At 38.4% G+C, this 23,952-nt stretch overlaps 1 protein-coding gene across 4 annotated transcripts in view; it reads left to right on the top strand.

Moving 5' to 3' along the window:
• Positions 1-23,402, top strand: part of LOC100983381 (protein NPAT) — a 65,596-nt gene extending 42,194 nt beyond the window's left edge. For 2 of the 4 annotated variants that reach the window (XM_008953739.6, XM_055094796.2), the window contains 8 exons: positions 3,228-3,324; positions 3,944-4,072; positions 6,463-8,115; positions 10,276-10,391; positions 10,467-10,575; positions 18,427-18,487; positions 18,572-19,727; positions 21,591-23,402. In XM_008953739.6, the coding sequence (XP_008951987.3) occupies positions 3,228-3,324; positions 3,944-4,072; positions 6,463-8,115; positions 10,276-10,391; positions 10,467-10,575; positions 18,427-18,487; positions 18,572-19,727; positions 21,591-21,668 (3,399 nt within the window). In that variant the 3' untranslated portion in view covers positions 21,669-23,402. The remainder of the gene's footprint in view (positions 1-3,227; positions 3,325-3,943; positions 4,073-6,462; positions 8,116-10,275; positions 10,392-10,466; positions 10,576-18,426; positions 18,488-18,571; positions 19,728-21,590) is intronic. The other 2 variants (XM_003828343.6, XM_055094795.2) reach the window with 1 other exon arrangement.
• Positions 23,403-23,952: the final 550 nt, after the last annotated feature.

The raw sequence follows: 23,952 nt of genomic DNA, 5'->3' as shown, positions 1-23,952 counted from the left end.
TGCAATCTTGGCTCACTGCAGCCTCAACCTCTTTGAGCTCAGGTGACCCTCCCACCTCAGCTTCCCAAGTAGCAGGGACTACAGGTGTGTGTCACCATGCCTGGCTAATTTTTGTATTTTTCACAGAGACAGGGTTTTGTCATGTTGGCCAGGCTGATCTAGAACTCCTGGGCTCAAGGTATCTCCCCACTTCGGCCTCTCAAAGTGCTGGGACTATAGGTGTGAGCCACGGTGCCCAGTTGGAATTCTTTATATATTCTTGATATTAACCCCTTATCAGATAGAATTTGCAAACATTTTCTCCCATCCCATAGCTTGCCTTTCACTTTGTGTTCTTTGATCCACGTAGGTTTTAACATTGGATATAGTCCTATTTGTCTATTTTTGCTTTTGTTGCCTGAGCTTTTAGTGTCAATCCAAGAAATCATGGACTGTTTAACCTCATGAAGCTTTTCCCTTATGATTTCTTTTTATTTTATTTTATTTATTTATTTTTATTTATAGAGGTGAGGTCTCCCTATGTTGCCCAGGCTGGTCTTGAACTCCTGGACTCAAGCCATCCTCCTGCCTTGGCCTCCCAAAATGTTGGGATTATTGGTGTGAACCACCATGCCTGGCCTCCCTTATGATTTCTTTTTTCCCCTTTTCAAACGAGGATAAGCCACCCTTCCTTACGATTATATACTTTTAGGTCTAACTCATAATGAATGGAAGATTTAAATGTAAGGCTTCAAAGTATAATATGAGTCCGGGCGTGGTGGCTCACGCCTGTAATCTCAGCACTTTGGGAGGCTGAAGCGGGAGGGTCACTTGAGGTCAGGGGTTCGAGACTAGCCAGTTTGAGACCAAAATTAGCTGGGTGTGGTGTCATATGTCTTTAATCCCAGCTACTTGGGAGGCTGAGGCAGGAGATTCACGTGAACCTGGGAAGTGGAGGTTGTGGTGAGATGAGATTGCGCCATTGCACTCTAGCCTGGGCAACAAGAGGAACACTCCATCAAAAAAAAAGTATAATATGAAATTTATAAGATGAAAATTAGCTCAAAATGAATGGAATATTTAAATGTAAATTTTCATATATGGTGTAAGGTAAGGATCCAACTTCATTATTTCGCATGTAAGTATTCAGTTTTCCCAACTCTATATCTTGAAGACACTGTCCTTTCTGCATTGTATGATCTTGGTCCTCTTGTTGAAGACCATTCGACTACATTTTCCTGAGTTTATTTCTGATCTCTGTATTCTGTTTTATTGGTCTATATGTTTGCCTTTATGCCAGTACCATACTGTGTTGGTTACTATCAATTTATAATTAGTTTTGAAATCAGAAACTGTGAGATCTCCAAATTTGTTCTTCTGTTTCAAGATTGTTTTGGCTATTTTGCTTTTCTCTGAGATTCCATAGGAATTTTGTTTTTGTTTTTTTGAGATAGTCTCACTCAACTCACAGTTTCCCAGGCTGGAGTGCACTGGCACCATCTTGGTTCATTGCAACCTTAGCCTCCCAGGTTCAAGTGATTCCCCTGCCTTAGCCTCCCAAGTAGCTGGGATTACAGGCATGCGCCACCACACCCAGCTAATTTTTGTATTTTTAGTAGAGGTGGGGTTTCACCATGTTGGCCAGGCAGGTCTCGAACTCCTGACCTCAAGTGATCCACCTGCCTTGGCCTCCCAAAGTGCCGGGATTACAGGTGTGAGCCACTGCACTGGGCCCAGATTCCATAGGAATTTTAAGGTAGTTTTTCCTGTTTCTATAAAATGCTATTGAAATTTTGATAGGGATTGCATTTAATCTATAGGTTTTAAATAGTATGAGAATCTTAGCAATATTAAATCTTGAAATTCATGAACACACACACACACAAAAAAAAATAATAATAAGGTGCAAAATTAAGGAAGGAGTTAAACTGTATCTACTCCCTATTTCTCATACTCCCCCAGAAACACTGTTGTCAGTCATGAGCCCTCCCAGCAAGAAATCTAACTCAAAAGAACTAAAAATACAAACGGTTCTACAACATAATTCCATAGCTTAGCTTGTAGTTGACAAGCTCACCTCCACCATTGGTACAGGGCTTTTGAGGTAGGTTTTGGCATGTTACTTTTAAAGCTGAATAGATAAGGATTGGCAGCATTTAAAGAAAGCATTTTACATGAAGAACCCAGAGCAGACAGATAAAAGGGATAAAATAGATTTATATTGAAGGACCTATACAGCAGTCTACAATAGAGTAATGTAAAGAAAGTAGATTATAGAACTTTATAGTATGGGCCGGGCACAGTAACTCATGCCTGTAGTCCCAGCAGTTTAGGAGGCCGAGGTGGGCGGATCGCATGAGCCCAGGAGTTCAAGACCAGCCTGGGCAACATGGCAAAACCCCATCTCTACTAAAAATATAAAAACTAGCTGGATGTGGTGGCACACATGTGTAGTTTCAGCTACTCAGAAGGCTGAGGTGAGAGGATCACCTGAGCTCGGGAGGTCAAGGCTGCAGTGAACTGTGATTGCGCCACTGCATTCCACTCCAGCTTGGGTGACAGAGTGACACCCTGTCTCAAAACAAAAAAAAAAGGGAACTTTATAGTATGATTTTATTTCCATTTATATACATATATTCATTTTATATCATTTTAATGTTTAGGAATACATTCACCAAAGTTCTTACCTCTAAGAAGTAGGATTAGGAAACACCTTCTATCTAGTTTTGTTTTAATTTGTTTTAAATGAGCATGTCATTGGAAATTTTCTTGGAGTGGGGGAATGCTACTACATAAAAAGTCAGAAATAGTCGAGTGTCTGCTAATTATTTTGCTGGTATTAAATCATATTATTCACGCTGAGTACAATGGCCCACATGTATAATCCCAGTGCTCTGGGAGGCTGAGGCAAGAAGATCACTTGAGCCCAAGAGTTCTGGACTACCCTGGGCAAGGTAGCAACCCCATCTCTATCAAAAATAATAATAATAATAATAATAATAATAATAATAATAAAATAAGCTGGGCATAGTGGTGCACTTGTAGTCCCAGCTACTCAAGAGGCTGAGGCAGGAGCATCAGTTGAGCCCAGGAATTTCAGGTTATAGTGAGCTACAGTGACTATACCACTGTACCACTACACTCCAGCCTGGGCAAAAGAGTGAGACCCTGTCTTACATATATATATAATATGTAAATATATATAAATTCAGTTAGAATCATGCCTTCACGCCACTCCTTTCTTGCAGAGTGAAATTCACATGTCTGAAGAAGCTATACAGGACATATTGGAACAGACAGAATCAGACCCAGCATTTCAGGCACTCTTTGATCTCTTTGACTATGGTAAGGAGACTATTTATTTCAAGACAGAAAAAAAAGGCTTCTACAGTTTCTTTGGTAACTTAACCAGAGTGAATCAACATTCCCCAGAGTATCTAAAAAAGTTCTTGTTTTCATTTCATCAAACATTATATGGATATGTTAAAGGAGTGTTTGTTGTTTTGTTTTTACCTGAGAAACTTTAGCTATTAAAGTGGAGAGTAGTTTTGTTTTTTATTTTTGTGGCATTTTTGCCAGTCATCAGGGAATGTGTTGATGTCTACCACTATACAAATGTATTAAACACAATTGAATCGTACAAAGGGAATACAAAAAACTGGCCATTGTCCTCAATCTTATGATTTAGTGCAGTAGTTCTCAAAGTATAGTCCCCCAAACCAACAATCTCAGCATTATCTGAGAACTCATTAGAAAATGCAAATTACTGGGCTAAAGTTTAAGAAACACCTGTCTAGTGGGAAAATCTTTGTACTTGTAAATGATATTAAAAGCAACATTTTTTAAACATCCATAAAACCCTAAATCGAAGTTTAACATTTGCCTAATCACCCACAAGCTGTATTCATTGATGTTTATTTTTTGTTTTGGTCATTTAATTATTTCCATATTCCCTTTTTAACAGGTAAAACAAAGAATAATAAAAATATATCACAAAGTATTTCCAGTCAACCTATGGAATCCAATCCCAGTATAGTCTTAGCAGATGAAACTAATCTAGCAGTTAAAGGTTCTTTTGAAACAGAAGAATCTGGTAAGAATTTGATTTTGTTAATATCATCAATCCAAATCTTAATATTAGTCTCAAAATTCAAAGGCAGAAAATATTAATTTGGAAGTAGAAGTTGTTCAGATTGTTACAGGTCATTTTTGTATTTTTCTCTCTGTTAAAAACAATTATAAATCTTTGGTAGTTTGATTAAAAAGAAAATTTAGAGTATTAATTCTTTTACTATAAGCTTTTTTTGTTGGTGTGTGTTTTTTGAGACAAGGTCTCCCTCTTGTCATCCAGGCTGGAGTGCAGTGGCACAATCATAGCTCACTGCATGCAGCCTCAAACAATGCTCCCAACACTTTGGGAAGCAGAGGTAGCATTACAGGTGTGAGCCACCACACTCAACCTCATTCCTTTATAATTCAGTCAATTCTTGACATGTGCAATTTAGTATTAATGTTGTTCAGTTGCTCAAAAGTCTGTAACATTTATTTTTATTAAGGCACATGTTTTTTGTGCACCTGTTTTTAAATGTTATCACCTGCTCCCAGCAGTAAAAAATCTGATGGCTTCCAATGTTCATTCACATCCTGTCCTTGGAGAATCTCAGACTGTGTGCCTCCTTTAATTCCTCTGCCAACAATCAAGTCCAATTCTCCATTTCTTCTTAGGCTGAATTATAGTGGGTTGTGTTTTTTGCAGTATATATTATGTCTAGAAGATTGTGTTTCACTTAAGTTCTTCCCTGTACAAAGTGAAACTTGAAATTCTGTTTTCTGAGAAAGTCTTCCTACTTCACTGAGGAACTACTTATCCTGAATTTATGTGGCCTCTATACAATTTCCACTATTTTCCCCACAATAAGGATTCAGATGTGCTCTGTACTCAGCAGCAAGTGTCACATTTAACAGAATTAGAGTAGTCCCCCCTTATCTATGGGGGATATATTCCAAGCCCCCCAGTGGGTGCCTGAAATTGGGTGGTACCAAAGCCTATATAGTATTTACTGTTTTTTCCTTTTCAGGCATACCTATGGTAAAGTTTAATTTAAAGTTAGGCACAGTAAGAAATTAACAATAGCTAATAATAAAATGGGACAGTTATAACAATATACTGTAATAAAAGTTATGTGAATGTAGTCTTCCTCAAAATATCTTATTGTACTGTACTCACCTATTTTTAGGCTGGTTGACTGTAGGTAACTGAAACCACAGAAAGCAAAACTACAGATAATGGGAAACTGCTGTATATGCTAGTTGACATAAATGTTCTGGTTTTTTAAAAATATTTTTCATACTGATTCAAGTTAATGTTTTCTGTCCTAAATTGTGAATGCTGTATTGTTGTTTTCTGAAACACTTTTTCCAGGCTGGGCACGGTGGCTTATGCCTGTAATCCCAGCAATTTGGGAGGCCAGGGAGGGCAGATTACTTGAGGTCAGGAGTTCAGGACCAGCCTAGCCAACATGGTGAAACTCCATCTCTACTAAAAATACAAAAGTTAGCCAGGTGTGGTGGCGCACACCTGTGATCCCAGATACTCAAGAGGCTGAGGCAGGAGAATCACATGAACCCGGGAGGCAGAGGCTGCAGTGAGCTGAGAATCGCACCACTGCACTTAAGCCTGGGTGACAGAGCAAGACTCTGTCTCAAAAAAAAAAAAAAAAAGGAAATACTCTTTCCTTACTCATATCATACTCTTTTTTTTTTTTTTTTTAAGATCTTCTCATACAGTGCCTCCTTTATAATTTTTTCTCATGGTACCTTTTGTTCCTATGCTGTTACAGTTTTTACCATGCTTTCTTATGACTTTCTGTTCTATAGTTGGTTCCTTGACTAACCTCTCCAAGATTAGAGATTGGATCATTCATCTTTGTATCCCAGTAACCAAGCATGGTTGGTCTTCAGTAAATATCTGTTTAATGTTAAACAGTACACAATGAGATCAAGTGTCAATCATGCAAAATGTACTTGGCCCCATCTCACCTTTAAGAATATGTCAGATAAGTTGGGTGTGGTGGCTCACGCCTGTGATCCCAGCACTTTGGGAGGCCGAGGCAGTAGATAAATTAAAGTCAGAAGAAATGTTAGAAGTTGAAAAGTTAGTGTTTCAAAATAAACTTCATTTTTGGAGCCAGTATGTTTTTTACCTATTGAAATATTAAACCTCTTTACTTTTTCCTTCTTTGTATCATCTGTCTTCCAAGCTTGGAAAACAAATTGACACTTGTGTAAAAAGTCATCAGTAACTAGAAAGTACCTGTAAATTTTTTGATACTCAGTAAATGGGAAACACAGCGTATCAGACTTCCACTTACTGGTATGCAAAGATGAGTTATTTTCTTGGCAAAATAAGTTTTATGGCAAAAATGACTACCTCAGAAGCTGAACATATTTACCATGTCTGTCTACCTGCCTGATACTTTGCAGATGGTCAGTCTGGTCAGCCCGCATTTTGTACATCCTATCAGAATGATGACCCATTAAATGCTTTGAAGAATAGCAACAACCATGATGTGCTTAGACAAGAAGACCAGGAAAATTTTTCCCAAATAAGTACCAGCATACAGAAAAAGGCCTTTAAAACAGCTGTACCCACTGAACAGAAATGTGACATTGACATTACCTTTGAGTCCGTGCCTAATTTGAATGACTTTAACCAAAGAGGGAATTCTAATGCTGAATGTAATCCACATTGTGCTGAATTATACACCAATCAGATGTCCACTGAAACTGAAATGGCTATAGGGATTGAAAAGAACTCTTTGTCTTCAAATGTACCGAGTGAATCTCAATTACAGCCTGATCAGCCTGATATACCAATAACTTCATTTGTTTCACTTGGTTGTGAAGCTAACAATGAAAACTTAATTCTCTCTGGGAAAAGTTCTCAACTTTTATCCCAAGATACTTCATTAACTGGAAAGCCATCTAAAAAAAGTCAATTTTGTGAAAATTCTAATGATGCAGTAAAACTTAAAATTAATTTTCATGGTTCCAAGTCATCAGATTCTAGTGAAATTCACAAGAGTAAAATAGAAATTAATGTGTTAGAACCAGTTATGTCACAGCTATCAAATTGCCAAGATAATTCTTGTCTTCAAAGTGAAATACTACCTGTGTCTGTTGAAAGTTCACATTTAAATGTATCTGGACAAGTAGAAATTCATCTTGGAGATTCGCTGTCTTCTACTAAACAACCATCTAATGATTCAGCATCTGTTGAGTTAAATCATACAGAAAATGAAGCTCAGCCATCCAAGTCTGAGAATTCACAGGAGCCTTCATCTTCTGTAAAAGAAGAGAATACTATTTTTCTCTCTTTAGGTGGAAATGCTAACTGTGAGAAAGTTGCACTGACGCCTCCAGAAGGCACTCCTGTAGAAAACAGTCACTCTCTTCCTCCAGAATCTGTGTGTTCTTCAGTGGGAGATTCTCACCCTGAGTCCCAAAATACTGATGATAAACCTTCTAGCAACAACTCAGCAGAGATAGATGCATCAAATATCGTCTCTCTCAAAGTTATCATTAGTGATGATCCATTTGTTTCCTCAGATACTGAACTTACCAGTGCTGTTTCTAGTATTCATGGAGAAAACCTGCCAACTATAATCTTGTCTTCTCCTACTAAATCACCTACTAAAAATGCAGAACTAGTTAAATGCCTATCTTCAGAAGAAACTGTAGGTGCTGTTGTATATGCCGAAGTAGGGGATTCAGCCTCAATGGAACAGAGTCTTTTAGCATTCAAATCTGAAGACTCTGCAGTAAACAATACTCAGAATGAAGATGGCATTGCTTTTTCAGCTAATGTTACACCATGTGTTTCCAAGGATGGAGGATATATACAGTTGATGCCAGCCACAAGCACAGCTTTTGGCAATTCAAATAACATTCTGATAGCTACCTGTGTGACTGATCCAACAGCGTTAGGAACATCTGTAAGTCAGTCTAATGTAGTGGTGTTGCCTGGAAATTCTGCACCTATGACTGCTCAACCTCTACCACCTCAGTTACAGACACCACCAAGGTCAAACAGTGTATTTGCTGTCAACCAAGCTGTGTCACCAAACTTTTCACAAGGTAACTTTAATAACATACTTGAAATTTGTTTCTCTGGGTTGGGATCTAATTTCTTTTGTATGTGATGTTATTGACTGGGAAGTAATAACTAATGAGTAGATGGTATGAGAAAAGATTCTGAAATTTGTGATTATGCTGCTTCTTTATGCTAGCTAATTCAAACCTTTTTTTTTTTCTTTATCTGCTAGTAAGCTATGGGCTTTAGTGGTTTTTCTTTTTTCTTTTCACAAATACTTCTCAATCTATGTGCTAGTAAGTTACAATAAACAGAAAAGACAGACTAATTCGTCACATAGTTGTATAAAACCCAATGTTGTGGGAGAGTTTTTAAGAATAGCTCTTATAGTCACGGTCTTCAGGGAATTCATCATCTTTTTGGAGAAATTTTTAAGAAAAACTTGAATTTCAGCCAGTTATGGTGGCTCACGCCTGTAATCCCAGCACTTTGGGAGGCCGAGGTGGGCCGATCACCTGAGGTCAGGAGTTTGAGACCAGCCTCGCCAACATGGTGAAACCTCATTTCTACTAAAAATACAAAAAAATGAGCCAGGCATGGTGGCAGGCGCCTGTAATTCCAGCTACTTGGGAGGCTGAGGCAGGAGAATGTCGTGAACCCAGGAGACAGAGGTTTCAGTGAGCCAAGATCATGCCATTGCACTTCAGCCTGGGCAACAAGAGCAAGACTCCATCTCAAAAAAAAGAAAAAAAAAAAAAACTTGAATTTCTTACTTTATAAAATCCTTTCTAATTGATCTCTGTCTTTAAAATCCTTTGTTTATGGCTGGGCTCAATGGCTCATGCCTGTAATCCCAGGACTTTGGGAGGCCAAGGCGGGCAGATCACCCGAGGTCAGGAGTTCGAGACCAGCCTGGCCAACATGGTGAAACCCCATCTCTACTAAAAATACAAAAATTGGCATGGTGGTGGGCACCTGTAATCCCAGCTACTTGGGAGGCTGAGACAGAAGAATGGCTTGCAGCTGGGAGGCAGAGGTTGCAGTGAGCCAAGATCGCACCACTGCACTTCAGCCTGGGTGACAGAGTAAGACTCTGTCTCCAAAAATAAAAATAAAAATAATAAATCCTTTTTTCACAGGGGCTCTTGTGGCATTTATTGCGTGCTGTGTTATATGTAGTTAGTGATTGATATGCCTATCATATTGATAATTTTTTATTGTATGTTCCTCAGAGATAGTGCTCATGGCACATTTATTTACATTTCCTTATGTGTTGGTTCCCAAGCTTCCCTCCTTTCCCTTTTTGTTACATTATAGACATATAATAAAATTTCATTAAATATCAACAATTAGTATTAAACCTAATGGGTCTGTTTTACGTGCTGTTACAAATTACATAAAGGAGAGGTCAGAATTAGTAGAGAATGTGGGGCTTGAGCTAAAGCTTAAAGAATGAAGGTAGGATTTGGAGTTAAAGCAAGGAAGTTTTTATAACTTATAAAATCTGTAAGTTATAAAGAGAAGCAGCACCAGCATAGACAGAGAGACCGTAGTAGGTTGCATGAAAACGAGGGGATCAACCTGACAGTAGTGTATTAGGCAAAAGTTTGTTTATGGACAGGACTAAATTACAGTAGCCACAAACAATGTTGTTGACTTCTAAGGACCATGTAGACATTGTAATTTTCCCTCCATAGTTTTGACCAGTTACGTGCTTACCTTACCCCGTTTTGATCAATACCATTGAGATATGTAATAGGTTGGGGTTACAAGTGTAGTCCTGGCTATAAATATTCAGTTGGGGTTCTAATTTTCTGGTGTAAGGTTCAGACTTGAAACATTCACCACTCATTTTCTAACTAGTTTCATTATTTCTAGAGGAATCCAGATATGATTGTAATATGATGTCTTGGCTGTAGTCTTATGCTTGATCAGCATGGTTCACTGACTGAATAACATTAAGACCACCTTAATATTTGGATTGACTTTTTCTTAATTTGTTAGCCTTGCTATTTTTCCTAAAACTGTTTCAGTTTCGTTTTTTTTGTTTTGTTTTGTTTTGTTTTTGGAGAGTGGATCGTAAGGAAGAGAGATTGTTCATAGAATTTATTTCAAAGCAATAATTAATTTGTGCCAAACATTTGTTTGTTTTGTGCCAAAACATTTCAGAGAAAATTTTATTTTAACAAGAATTGTTTTTTTAGGATCTGCCATAATAATTGCCTCTCCAGTCCAGCCTGTACTCCAAGGAATGGTAGGGATGATCCCAGTATCTGTGGTTGGACAGAATGGAAATAACTTTTCTACTCCTCCTCGGCAGGTAAGATTTATGAACTGAAAATGGTGCGGTGATGCTTTTCAAGCTTAGTGTAATTAATGGCTTTTTCTCTTCCAGGTTCTTCATATGCCTTTGACAGCACCTGTATGCAATAGAAGTATCCCTCAATTCCCCGTCCCTCCAAAATCTCAGAAGGCTCAGGGACTAAGAAACAAGCCTTGTATAGGTACCATTTTTAAGTTCATTAATGTTAACTTTATGTTTGTATGTTCATTTGTTTGCAGCAACACCTAAATGTTTTCTTTCTGAATACCTAAACCATTTTAAAACAAGTGATCACCCTACGTTTGCTAGTAACAGATGTCATAATGCAGCCAGCTGTTACTGAACAGCTTTGGTTCTGAGAAAATTGTCTCCTTTGTTGAATCTGTTAGCTTTTGCCCAGTAGTCCTTGGTTTGTTCTTTGCAGCTTCCCTAAATTAAGTATAGTCCCTGTTTTTCCCAACAGCTTTCAAGTGTTTAATGAATGCCTCGTATAATTGTATGAGACTTTAGAGCAGTTCTTCTTGTAGTTTAGTGTGTATATGAACTACTTGGGGATTTTGTTAAATGCAGGTACTGAATTGATAGGTCTGGTACAGCACCTGAAATTCCTCATTTCTAACAGCTTCTAAGCAATGCCAGTGCTGCTGGTACTGGACCACACTTGAAGCAAGGCTTTAAAGTTTGCAAATTACCTTCCTGTGTTCCCTATTTTAGCCATTGTCCCAACCATCTGTTTACTCATGTGAAAAACCTGGTAGTCACTCTTAAAACACATTTTCCTCTCCTTCTTAGTTCAAGTATTTGTCATTTTTCATCTAAGTTGTATCAATAGTGTCATGTAGTCTCCCTTCTTTTAGTCTCTGTTGTTTCAGTTCACCTCATATCTGCTGGCTGAGTGACTTTTTTTCCCTAAAATACAAATCTGACTATGTTGCTTTCCTGCCTAAAAACTTTCAGCAACTCCCCTTTGCCCAAAGGATAAAATTGAAATTTCTCAGGGTGACATATATGCATACATTTGTCATCTAGTTACTCTCGACCTCTCCATCTCATCTCTTACCACTTCCCAGCACGGACCCTTTGTATAAACTATAGTTGCTGCTCACCTTATACTTGGTGATCTTTTTTGTCCCTGTACCTTTTACCAATGCTATCTCTTCTACCTAGAATTCCCCCTTCTTACCCAACTCTTACCCTCAATCTGGTTCTTATTTATCCTTCGAAATTAACTTAAATGTTCCTAGGAAGCATTTTTAACCAGCGGTGGCTAAGGTGGGTATTCTGGTTTTATTTTTTTCTTTAATTCTTAGTGATACCTATGCTACAGCACTTAACACATTACATTGTATTTCTTCTCAGTAGTCTGAGTATCTTAAATGCACTCATTATACAGAGAACTCAACTAACTGCTATCAAATCAGCCTTTCCTTAAACTAAACAGTATACATCTATTGATGTAGGCTTAAGTTGCATTTTGACTTATTGAGGCACCGTCTTAGACTTATGTCCTGTTATAGCTACTCTATATTATTTTTATGTTCTTTCTTATAACTAGTTCATTCCTTTTAATGGCCATTTGATATCTATCACTTGCATAAATGTATTTTATATATCTCCTATCAGTGGACTTTTCAGATGTTTTCGATGTGACATGCAATGATATGAGGAACATCTTTGTAAATGCCTCTGTGTGAACCCATATGAGAGCTTCTTTGGGGGCTTATTCCCAGAAATCTTTGGGTATACTGGGTATAATAGAGAAGAAGTATATCTTCTCTATGACCCAGAATTTCTGAGTCATAGAGAAGAAAATTTATACTTCTACCATTATTTTCCCTGCTTCCCTCACAACACTACCAATATTTGATACCATGTGATATTTTAACTTTTGCCACTATGATGGATGTAAAGTGGTAGTATCTCATATCATTCTTTTACTTTATTCTGATTACTAATAAAGTTTGGAATCTTCTCTTATAACTATAAATAATATTTTCCCTTCTGTGAATTGCTTATTCATATCCTTTTCCTACTTCTCTATTAAATTTCCTGTCTGTTGAGGTGTTATAATTTTATTAGTAACATATCACAGATGTCTTCACAGTCTGACACTTGTTTTTATCCCTTACAAAGTTGATACCAGAAAAAAACATTGGTGAGGTTTATCCATTTATGATAAAAGCTCTTAAAGGCTACCTATAGTAAACATCATGGGTTCCCTTTAAAGCTGTGAATAACACAAAGATACTCATTCCTACCCTGTATGTAATAAGCCAGTGTTTCCAACACCAGTAAATTAATTATTAAGTAATCAGTTTTTTGCCCCACTGACATCTGATTATACTTCCACCATTAACAAGGTCCCATACATCCATACATATGTGGTTCCAGACAATACAGTAAGAAAATGGAGCTGGGCGTGGTGGCTCATCCCCATAATCCCAGTACCTTGGGAGGCTGAGGCAGGAGGATTGCTTGAGTCTAGGAGTTTGAGACCAGCCTGGGCAATATAGTGAGACCACATCTCTAGAAAAATAAATTTTTTAAAAGTAGCCGGCTGTGGTGGCAGATAGTAGTCCCAGCTATTCGGGAGGGTGAGGCAGAAGGATTGCTTAAGTCCAGGAGGTTGAGGCTGTAAGTAAGCCATGATCATGCCACTGCATTCCAGTCTGGGCAACAGTGAGACCCTGTCTCAGAAAAGAAAAGAGATAGGTGTAAAGATTTGAAGAGAGGGAATTAAACTGTTATGGAAAATGATGTGATTTTTACACAATAAAGCCACAGGGAGTTAATAGAAAAATTAATAGAACTAATAATTCAGTAAGGTTGCCAGGTATGGTTAATTAAAATTGTGTTTTAGGTGCCAACAATAAACACCTATTAAGTGTTATAGAAAATAAGATACTGTTTATAATGACCACAAAAATGATAAAGTATAAAGGAAGTAACCCAACCAAAAATGTTAGAAATGGAGAATATTTGAAATCTTTCATAAAGGATGTATAAATAGAAGAGAACCATGTTCCTAGATTTGAAAATTTAACAGTGTAAAGATTGCAATTCTTCCAAGTTGAATCAAAAATTCAATGTAATTTTCCTTAAAAATCCCAGTAGAATATTTTGGGAGATGGGAAAAACTATAAAATCTATGAGAAAGAATAAAAGTCCATGACTAGCCAAGATAGAAGAGCAGAGGACAGACTCATTCTACCAAATGGTAAAATATTGCAAAGCCACAGTAATTAAAACAAAAAGACAAATGGAACAAGATAGTTTAGAAAGAGACCTTGTACATGGTAATGTTAACATCAGAAGTCAGAGCAAGATGGATGGTATAATATATGTAATGTATTGATCATTAAATATACAATATATAGAGAAGAAAGTAGATCCCTTCCTCATACAAAGATGAAGTCCAAGATGATTAAAGACCTAAAAGTAAAAAGTCAAACAATTAAATGATAGAAGAATGTATAAGAGAATATTTTTATGACATTAGGATAAAGGATTTTTTTTTTTAATTTTTTTTTAGATGGGAGTCTTGCTCTGTCACTCAGACTGGAATGCAGTGGCATGATCTCAGCTCACTGCTACCTTCGCCTCCCGAGTTCAAGCGATTCTTCTGTCTCAGCCTCCCTTGTAGCTGGGATTACAGGTGCATGCCACAACACCCAGCTAATTTTTGTATTTTTAGTAGAGACAGGGTTTCACTATCTTGGCCAAGCTGGTTTTGAACTCCTGACCTCTTAATCCCCCCACCTCGGCCTCCCAAAGTGCTGGGATTACAGGTGTGAGCCACCACACCCGGCCAAGGATTTCTTTTTTTTTTTTTTTGAGATTGAGATGGAGTCTCTCTCTTCTCGCCCAGGCTGGAGTGCAGTGGCGCCATCTGAGCTCACTGCAAGCTCCACCTCCCGGGTTCACGCCATTCTCCTGCCTCAGCCTCCCAAGTATCTGGGACTACAGGCGCCCGCCACCACGCCCGGCTAATTTTTTTTGTATTTTTAATAGAGACGGGGTTTCACCGTGTCAGCCAGGATGGTCTCGATCTCCTGACCTCGTGATCCGTCTACCTTGGCCTCCCAAAGTGCTGGGATTACAGGCGTGAGCCACCGCGCCTGGCCTGAGATTTCTTTTTTTAAAATGAGAAGACTTTGGGCACAATGGCTCCACTCCTATAATTCCAGCACTTTGGGAGGCCAAGACAGGTGGATCACTTGAGCCCAGGAGTTTGAGATCAGCCTATGCAACATAATGAGACTCTGTCTTTACAGAAATTTTTTTTTTAAAATTAGCCAGGTGTGGGCTGGGCATGGTGGCTCACGCCTGTAATCCCAGCACTTTGGGAGGCCGAGGCAGGCGGATCACAAGGTCAGGAGATCGGGACCATCCTGGCTGATACGGTGAAACCCCGTCTCTACTAAAAATACAAAAAATTAGCCGGGCGTGGTGGTGGGTGCCTGTAGTCCCAGCTATTCGGGAGACTAAGGCAGGAGGAGAGTGGTGTGAACCTGGGAGGCGGAGCTTGCAGTGAGACAAGATCATGCCACTGCACTCCAGCCTGGGCGACAGAGTGAGACTCCGTCTCAAAAAAAAAAAAAGCCAGGTGTGGTGATGTGCATCTGTAGTCTCAGCTACTTGAGATGCTGAGGTGGGAGGATCACTTGAGCCCAGGAGGTTGAGAGTGCAGTGGGCTGTCCTCATGCCACTACACTCCAGCCTGGGCAATAGAGCAAGACCCTATTACAAAAAAAAAATATATATATATATAAATACATATGTGTGTGTATATATTAATAGAAGAAAATAAAAGAAACTGGGTGCAGTGGCATGTACCTGCAATCCTAGCGACTTGGGAGGCTGAGGCAGGAGGAATGCAAGCCCAGGAGTTTGAGACCAGCCTGGGCGACATAGACCTGTCTCAAAATAAATAAAATTTAAAAATGAGAAATACATAACTTATAAATGGAAAAAATTGATAGAGTGAACTACTCTAGAATTTAAAGTTTCTGTTCAACAAAAGACACCATACACAAAATAACACCAGATTTTTACTCAGAACCTTGATGACTGTGTTACCTGGTTCTCAGACTTCTCTCCCTACACTTTTTCATCATTGTGAATGACAAAATGCCCATGTTGTAAATCTACCCACCACCCTAACCCTCAGAGTTTATCCTTTCCACTCCTTATTTATTTATTTATTTTATTTTTGAGACAGAGTCTTGCTCTTGTCGCCCAAGCTGGAATGCAGTGGCAGTCTCAGCTCTCTGCAACCTCCACCTCCTGGGTTCAAGCAATTCTTCTGCCTCAGCCTCCCGAGTAGCTGGGGCTACAGGCACGCATCACCATGCCCAGCTATTTTTTGTATTTTTAGTAGAGACTGGGTTCTCCATGTTGGCCAGGCTGGTCTCGAACTCCTGACCTCAGGTGATCTGCCTGCCTCGGCCTCCCAAAGTGCTGGGATTACAGGCATGAGCCACTGCGCCCGGCCTAGATCCTTTCCACTACTAAGACTTATTTTTACTTCAGCCAACCTCTCCTATAGCCACACCTTGAATTTTTCACCTTTTTATTAGACTTAAAAGATTTTTAAAGGCCAGTCATGTGTCTCAAAACACACTTGTTTCCATATACCCATTGAATTCCTCTTCAACCAGTGATAGCTTTTCTTACTTGAATCCTCACCTTTCACCTGAACTTGTGTCTTCTTTCCGGATTCACTTCCTTTACTAAACAGCCTAGAGCCCACAAGCCACCACATCAGCCACTTTTGCCAGTTCTCTTAATAACCTACATATCCACATTCTTCTACATAGCCACTAGCTACTCTATAGCCCTTGATCTGTCCAGCCAGCCATCTCAACTTTTACACCTGGGCTTCTTAGCATTGCCTTAGAAGTGCTACCATTCCCTACCACTTAAAAAATGTATTTCTCACCCACCTTCCACTTGGCAATCATTTTAAATATCTGCGTGTCTGCTTTCTCTTCTGTTCCTCCTTCAAACTATTCCAGTCTTGCACAACACGTCTCAAATCTAGTCCTGCTCCTCCTCACTCTTAGCTAGTGGTTTTATTTTCCATCTTACCAGTATTAAACTTCACTTTCTGATCATCACTTTCATTCAGTACATACCTATTCTGCTTCCAAAATCATCCTTCTTTCTTAAAGAAATAACTGTCCTTCATTCTTTCTAAGGTTAATGCGGTCTACATGTGCTCCAGATTCTTATCTTCTATATATGTTTCAACTTTTCCTGTTTGGCTTCTCTCCCTGGCTATAAACATAGGTTTGTCCCACCTGCTGACTTTTTATGTTAATCTCTTAACCTCTCTTAATCTTCCATTTCTTCATTCAAATTACTGTCTTTTCTCATGTATCTACTGAAACTGTCTACACTAGGGTCACCAGTGGCCTCCTAATATTGCATTATGCATTGAAACTTTTCCATTCTTACCTTACTTTGCTTTCTCTATAACTGTGGATACTATGGTGGCTTCTGGAGCCATAACTAAACTATTCTCCACCCTTGCTAATTTTGTGTAACTCAAGGCCTTCAAACTACATATTTCTCACCTCTCTTCCTCAAAGACTTCTTCTGCCTAGTGTTTTTCCCCTTGGTTAATGTCACAATTTATTTTTTTCCTTTACTTTTGGAAATGTACATGCCCATTATTGTCTCTCAGACCCTCATCATCTCTTACCTGGAATATAGCCATCTACATAGAGTTTCTACTTCCAGTTTTCTGTCTTCTCAGTTCCATCTTCCACATTATTGCCAGATTGATCTTCCAAAAACATAAACCTATTCATGCATCTTCCCTATTTAACACCCTTAAAGGGGCCAGGCATGGTGGCTCACTCCTGTAATCCCAGCACTTTGGGAAGCCGAGGAGGGTAGATCACCTGAGGTCAAGAGTTTTGAGACTGGCCTGGCCGACGTAGTGAAACCCCTTCTCTACTAAAAATACAAAAATTAGCCAGGCGTGGCAGCGTGCACCTGTAATCCCAGCTACTCGGGAGGCTGAGGCACTAGAATTGCTTGAACCCAGGAGGTGGAGGTTGCAGTGAGCCAAGATCATGCCATTGCACTCCAGCCTGGGCAATAGAGCGAGACTCCGTCTCAAAAATAAATAAATAAATAAATAAATCTCTTAAAGGATTGCCTCTGAAACCTTTTGCATAATATGTAAGTTTCTTCATAATCTCATCTTTGCTCTTCTTTCTAGTTTTGATATCTTGCTGCTCTCCCACATAAATGCTGAAGCTTGTGGAAATTAAAATATGGCTATTAGAACTCCAGAGCATGTGCTCTGAGTGACATAGGCTTGTAAACATGATAGGTACCTGGACAGAATTTTAAAATAGATATAATCTGTTGTTTTCTTTAAGTGACTACCTGGATGTAAGTAGTACATTATGTGCTATATTGAGCATTGTAATTTGTAGATCCAAAGACTGAATTTATAATATTTGCCTGAACCGGGCGCGGTGGTTCACGCCTATAATCCAGCCTTTTGGGAGGCCCAGGTGGGCAGATCACTTGAGGCCAGGAGTTTGAAACTAGCCTGGCCAACATGGCGAAACCCCATCTCTACTAAAAATACAAAAAATTAGCTGAGCATGGTTGCGGGCGCCTGTAATCCCAGCTACTCGGGAGGCTGAGGCAGGAGAATTGCTTGAACCTGGGAGGCAGAGGTTGCAGTGAGCCGAGATCATGCCACTGCACTCCAGCCTGGGTGATAGAGCATGACTCTGTCTCAGAAAAACAGACAAACATAATATTTGCCTGAAGTTGATGCATGTCATTTGTTCCATATCTGGATTTCCTCTGTAGCAGTGGGGAAATAGACATCTTGTACTTATTTCAAAGCTGCTTTTTAAAAGCTGCTTTGTCAACGTGTTCTATTTGTATGTACATTAGCTACCATTTAAAATTTTTTCTCATGATATGTGATAATTGTCATCTGTTCTATCCTCTTTCAGAGGAGTATATTCTTTTTCTCAGGAATGTTCATTTATAATTTCAGGAAAACAAGTAAATAATTTGGTGGATTCGTCAGGTCATTCAGTTGGATGTCATGCACAAAAGTGAGTATAAAGTAGTTTCTATCACAGATTGTTTGAATGCTCAGATTTAAAACATAAAGGATTTCTTTATGCTGCTAGAAATAGTTTTGTTTTGTTTTGTTTTAGAACTGAAGTTTCTGACAAAAGTATTGCCACAGATCTTGGGAAAAAATCAGAAGAAACCACAGTTCCCTTCCCAGAAGAGAGTATAGTTCCAGCTGCTAAACCATGCCACAGACGTGTACTCTGTTTCGACAGCACTACTGCTCCTGTGGCAAATACGCAGGGGCCAAACCATAAGATGGTGTCCCAAAACAAAGAAAGGAATGCAGTCTCTTTTCCTAATCTTGACTCACCCAATGTGTCCTCCACCTTAAAACCCCCTTCTAATAATGCTATCAAAAGAGAGAAAGAGAAGCCTCCTCTGCCTAAGATTTTATCTAAATCGGAAAGTGCCATTAGCCGGCATACCACCGTAAGAGAAACTCAATCAGAAAAGAAAGTTTCACCAACAGAAATTGTGCTTGAATCTTTCCATAAAGCAACGGCTAATAAGGAGAATGAATTATGCAGCGATGTAGAAAGGCAGAAAAATCCAGAAAATTCAAAACTATCTATTGGGCAGCAAAATGGGGGTTTGCGAAGTGAGAAATCTATAGCTTCACTGCAAGAAATGACCAAAAAACAAGGCACATCTTCAAACAATAAAAATGTCCTTTCAGTAGGTACAGCTGTGAAGGATCTAAAACAAGAGCAAACTAAATCCGCCAGTTCTTTGATTACCACAGAAATGTTACAGGATATACAGAGGCACAGCTCAGTAAGTAGGCTTGCTGATAGTAGTGATTTACCTGTGCCCCGGACACCTGGCTCAGGGGCAGGGGAAAAACATAAAGAAGAACCTATAGATATTATCAAGGCCCCCTCTAGTAGGCGTTTCAGTGAAGACAGTAGTACATCAAAAGTAATGGTCCCTCCTGTCACCCCAGACTTGCCTGCCTGCAGCCCTGCCAGTGAAACAGGCAGTGAAAACAGTGTAAATATGGCTGCCCACACATTAATGATTCTCTCCAGGGCAGCCATTTCTAGGACTACTTCAGCAACTCCTCTGAAAGATAACACACAACAGTTTAGAGCATCTTCAAGGAGCACCACAAAAAAGCGGAAAATTGAGGAATTAGATGAACGTGAGCGAAACTCTCGTCCTTCTAGTAAAAATCTTACAAATTCATCAATACCAATGAAAAAGAAGAAAATTAAGGCAAGTTTGAAAGTTTTAATTTCAAAACCATACCTTTTTTTCCCGCTTTAGTGATTAGCGAATTCAGCAGTTCTTGCCACAACAACTTGACTGAACGTTATGGCTAAGACAGCTTTTAGTTTTCATTGACAAAATACATAACCATGATCATAGGACCAATAAGCAGTAGATGCAGGATTCAAACTCAGACTTGTAGGGCAACAAAGCAGTCCAGCAGTGTTAGTGTAGTACGCACAAGGTGTCTAGGTGAAACAGCATTTTCAGAAAAACTGCTGAGGCATTTGTTTATAAACATCTTTCCAGGGGAAAAAAAAAAAAGTTTTTCTTTCTTTCTTGGTAGAACTCAAGTTTTTTCATGAGCATGACATAGTCATGAAAGATTGGGAAACAATATTAAACACTATTGTGTAGAACTACCAAGTAATAAATGACTTTGTTCTTAGATCTTCAGTTTTTTTTTCCCCCACGTCTTGTAACCTCTTCCATAGGCCCTTAAAAATGTTAGCATATTAGAGCAGTGGAAAAATCAAATTTACGTATGTTTTTCCGTTTTTTTGAGAGAGGGTTTCACTCTCGTTGCCCAGGTTGGAGTGCAATGGTACGATCTTGGCTCACTGCAGCCTCCGCCTTCCAGGCTGAAGTGATTCTCCTACCTCAGCTTCCCAAGTAGCTGGGACTACAGGCATGCGCCACTGCATCTGGCTAATATTTTTTCCTTCTTTTTTTTTTTTTTTTTTTTTTGAGACAGAGTATTGCGCTGTTACCCACTAGAGTACGGTGGCGTGATCTCGCCTCACTGCAACTTCTGCCTCCTGAGTTCAAGCAATTCCCTGCCTCAGCCCCCCGAGTAGCTGGGATTACAGGTGTCTGCTACCACACCCGGCTGATTTTTGTATTTTTAGTAGAGATGGGGTTTCACCATGTTGGCCAGGCTAGTCTTGAACTCCTGACCTTGTGATCCACCCACCTCGGACTCCCAGAATGCTGGGATTACAGGCATGAGCCACCACGCCTGGTCATTTTTTCTGTTTTTTTTTTTTTTTTATAGAGACAGTCTTTTGCCATGTTGCCCAGGCTGGTCTTGAAGTCCTGAGCTCAAGTGATCTGCGTGCCTTGGCCTCCCAAAGTGCTGGGATTACAGGCATGAGCCACTGCGCCTGGCCTTATGTTTTTTATTTAAGCATGGTTGTCTCTAGGAAGGCAGTGCAGGGATAGCATTGATAAATGAAATCCATTTATTTTCGATTTGGTTAGCTATTTAGTAAGTGGATTGAATAGAAAGAAAGTGCTTAAAATATCATAGAGGAAGTATGGTATCAGGGAAATAATTTAGGCTTTGTTGCCCTACAAGTCTGGGCATCCTGCATCTACTGCTTATTGGTCCTGTGATCATGGTTAAGTCTGTAGGCTCTCTGAGTCTCAGCCTCATCACTTGACATGATATTACCAGGTATCTTAGGTTGTGAAGTCTAAATGTAGTATACATAAAGTATCTAGTGTATATTAAGTTTTGGAACTGATAAGTACCTGTAACCCTAAACATCTGTTAGTAAAGCTTTCTAAGCAGTAATAACCACCTAACATAGAAAGCATGTTCTATCTTGTCTCATTCAACATTCAGACACTCTGGATTTGTATCATGTCTTTTGCCATAAACTAACATTCAGGTGCCATTGAAGTATATTTAATTAACTTTGGGTTTATAAAACTTGTCTCTACTTCTCTATAAAAGTAAAATTCTAATAGACTAAAAAAGTTTGACAATTTTAGTAGTATGTGAAAGAACCCAATATACTGTTTTAGGTGACTTACTAAGAAAGCATTTGGGCCTTGTTTTGAGTTTTTCTTTCTCTTTTTCAACAGAAAAAGAAGCTTCCCAGTTCATTTCCAGCAGGAATGGATGTAGACAAATTTTTGTTATCATTGCATTATGATGAGTAAACATTCTGGACACATAAGAACAGTAGGTGTTAAAAACTCATATCCCTTAAACTGAGTGTAGGGAATGGGATATTGACAGAATCTGAAAGCATGACCTGCACTTTCATTGTACTGAAACTTCACTTTATATCTAAATCATGCTGTTTCTGAAACAGCTTCCTAGTTTGTAAATAGACTTACTTGGTATATTTTTATTTTGGGAAAAACGTTTGCAGAAATGTAAGTAAAGCCAATCTGCAAAACTGTATAGCTTTGACAATTCCATATTGTAAATACTGTGTAAATCTTGTTGAAATAGAGGTTAAATCAACCTAATGTTCTTACACTGTGTTTTTTGACTTCTTATGATCCCTAATTCTGAGACTTACTCATCTGGAATAGTTTCTCACTTGTTTTGGAGGAAAATGATGCTTATTCTTATAAATTACCTTCAGTAACTATTCAATAAGACATTTAAATACACAATCACTAAGTACTACAAAATAATAACCACCTCAACTGATAGCAAAATATCTAATTAGAAATCAACAGTTTGATGAGTTTTTTTCCTAGAGTGAATACTACCCCTTTCTTATAATTGCTGTAAGTATTATATTTCTGGAATTTCACACTTTACCTACTCTGATCACTCTGTTCTCTTTGTTTTAAAGAGAGAATTTTGTAAACCATTTATTGAATGTTCTGATCTTTCATTTATAACTTAAGATTTTTTACAGAACTTTAAGTGGTTAGACTATTGAGCCATAAAATTTTGGTTTGTAGTAGAGATTTCTCAGTATGTACTTTTCCCCTAAATGCTGGGGATTTAAAGAATTGCACTAATTTCATAGAACTCTTTACATTGTAGTGACCAATGCACATATAATTTAAATCTTGTGTTCTATGTGAGAGTTTATGTGGAGGATTATCTTCTGGTGTTGTGTCCATCATAAGATGTAAAAAGAGAAATCATAGTTTTATATTTTAGTTTCTCCTACAATGGGTATGTTAAATAACTATATCTATACTTAGATATAGTGCCTTGTCTGTGTCCCTTAAAGTGTTACAAAGAGTTTCTCTCAAAAGGTCCTTAAGGAGAGTGAGAGATGAGAGAGGTGCCTTCTCTGTATTAGACTCACACACATCAGTCAAGTTGAAGAATTGGTTTAAACTTTTAAATGAGAACAGAAATTATAATTAGTACCTGACCAATTGTGCCTAGATATTAAAGTATGTTCTCTTTAGTACTTTCTGTTCAATTAAATATCAGTATATTAGGGATTTTTTTCTACAGGTGTATATTTTGTTGAAGAGTCACTTTCCTCAACCATTTTTTTGTACTGGGCCTTTAAAAAAATAAATCCATCCAACTTTAACACAACATTTCTCAGTGTAGAAATCATGTCTTCTTAATTGCTGAACCTTACTGCAAAAACTTGTGATGTAAGAAATTTGTATGGTGTGGCAGTGGTCTTTTCCTAAGGAACTAAATATCATATAGTTAATGTTTATTTAACTCAGCTTGAGACTGTACTACAGTTAGGTTTGAATAAATATTTTCATTAACTTCAAAAGTTTGAATTACTTTACATTGGCAGTCTTGTTTAGAAACTGATTAAATTCCTTTGCAAGTCAGTTCTTACTTTTTGGGAGTTTGTACAATGCTGAAAATCACAGTTTTCTTATTCAATTCATACTTGTATGTACTAAGCACTGAAAATTCATATACAAATAAAATAAGTTTACTTTCTTCAAGATTCATAGTTAACTAACCAGGAACTGCTAAGTAAAGTTGAAAGATAACTTGTACTTGGAGCTTTTATGTTCAAGGGCAAAATCATATCCCCATTTTACCTTAAAAGTCCACAGGTCCTGAACTTAATTATACTATTGTACCTGGTAACCTATTTGAATACTTAAATGCCCAGTGACTGCATTTCAGGGTTGATGTATACTACAACAATCCATGGCTGTTTTTATAATTACATATGAGGATCCAGTCTGTTGTTTGGATATTACTTAGAGGTTAATGCAGTCAGTGTATGCCAAATCTGAGAAGTGTTGTTAAGTAAAATCTTGTTACAGATTTAGCCCTGGATATATTAGAACTATAGTGTGTTGAAATTGCGCATAAGAAAAGCATCCATCAGCATTCATGCAAAGGCTACATGTCATGACTATTAGGAGTAATTTCAAAAGCATATTACTATATATTCTGCATTCATCCTTTCTCTGGTCATCTTTTAGGCTCAGGCCCAGCTTTCTGAAATTACATAAGTTTTGACTTTATTATTAGTCATTTTGC

This window comes from Pan paniscus, chromosome 9 (genome assembly GCF_029289425.2).
Source record: "Pan paniscus chromosome 9, NHGRI_mPanPan1-v2.0_pri, whole genome shotgun sequence".
Lineage (NCBI taxonomy): Eukaryota > Metazoa > Chordata > Mammalia > Primates > Hominidae > Pan > Pan paniscus.
This window is presented reverse-complemented; position numbering and strand designations above follow the sequence as displayed.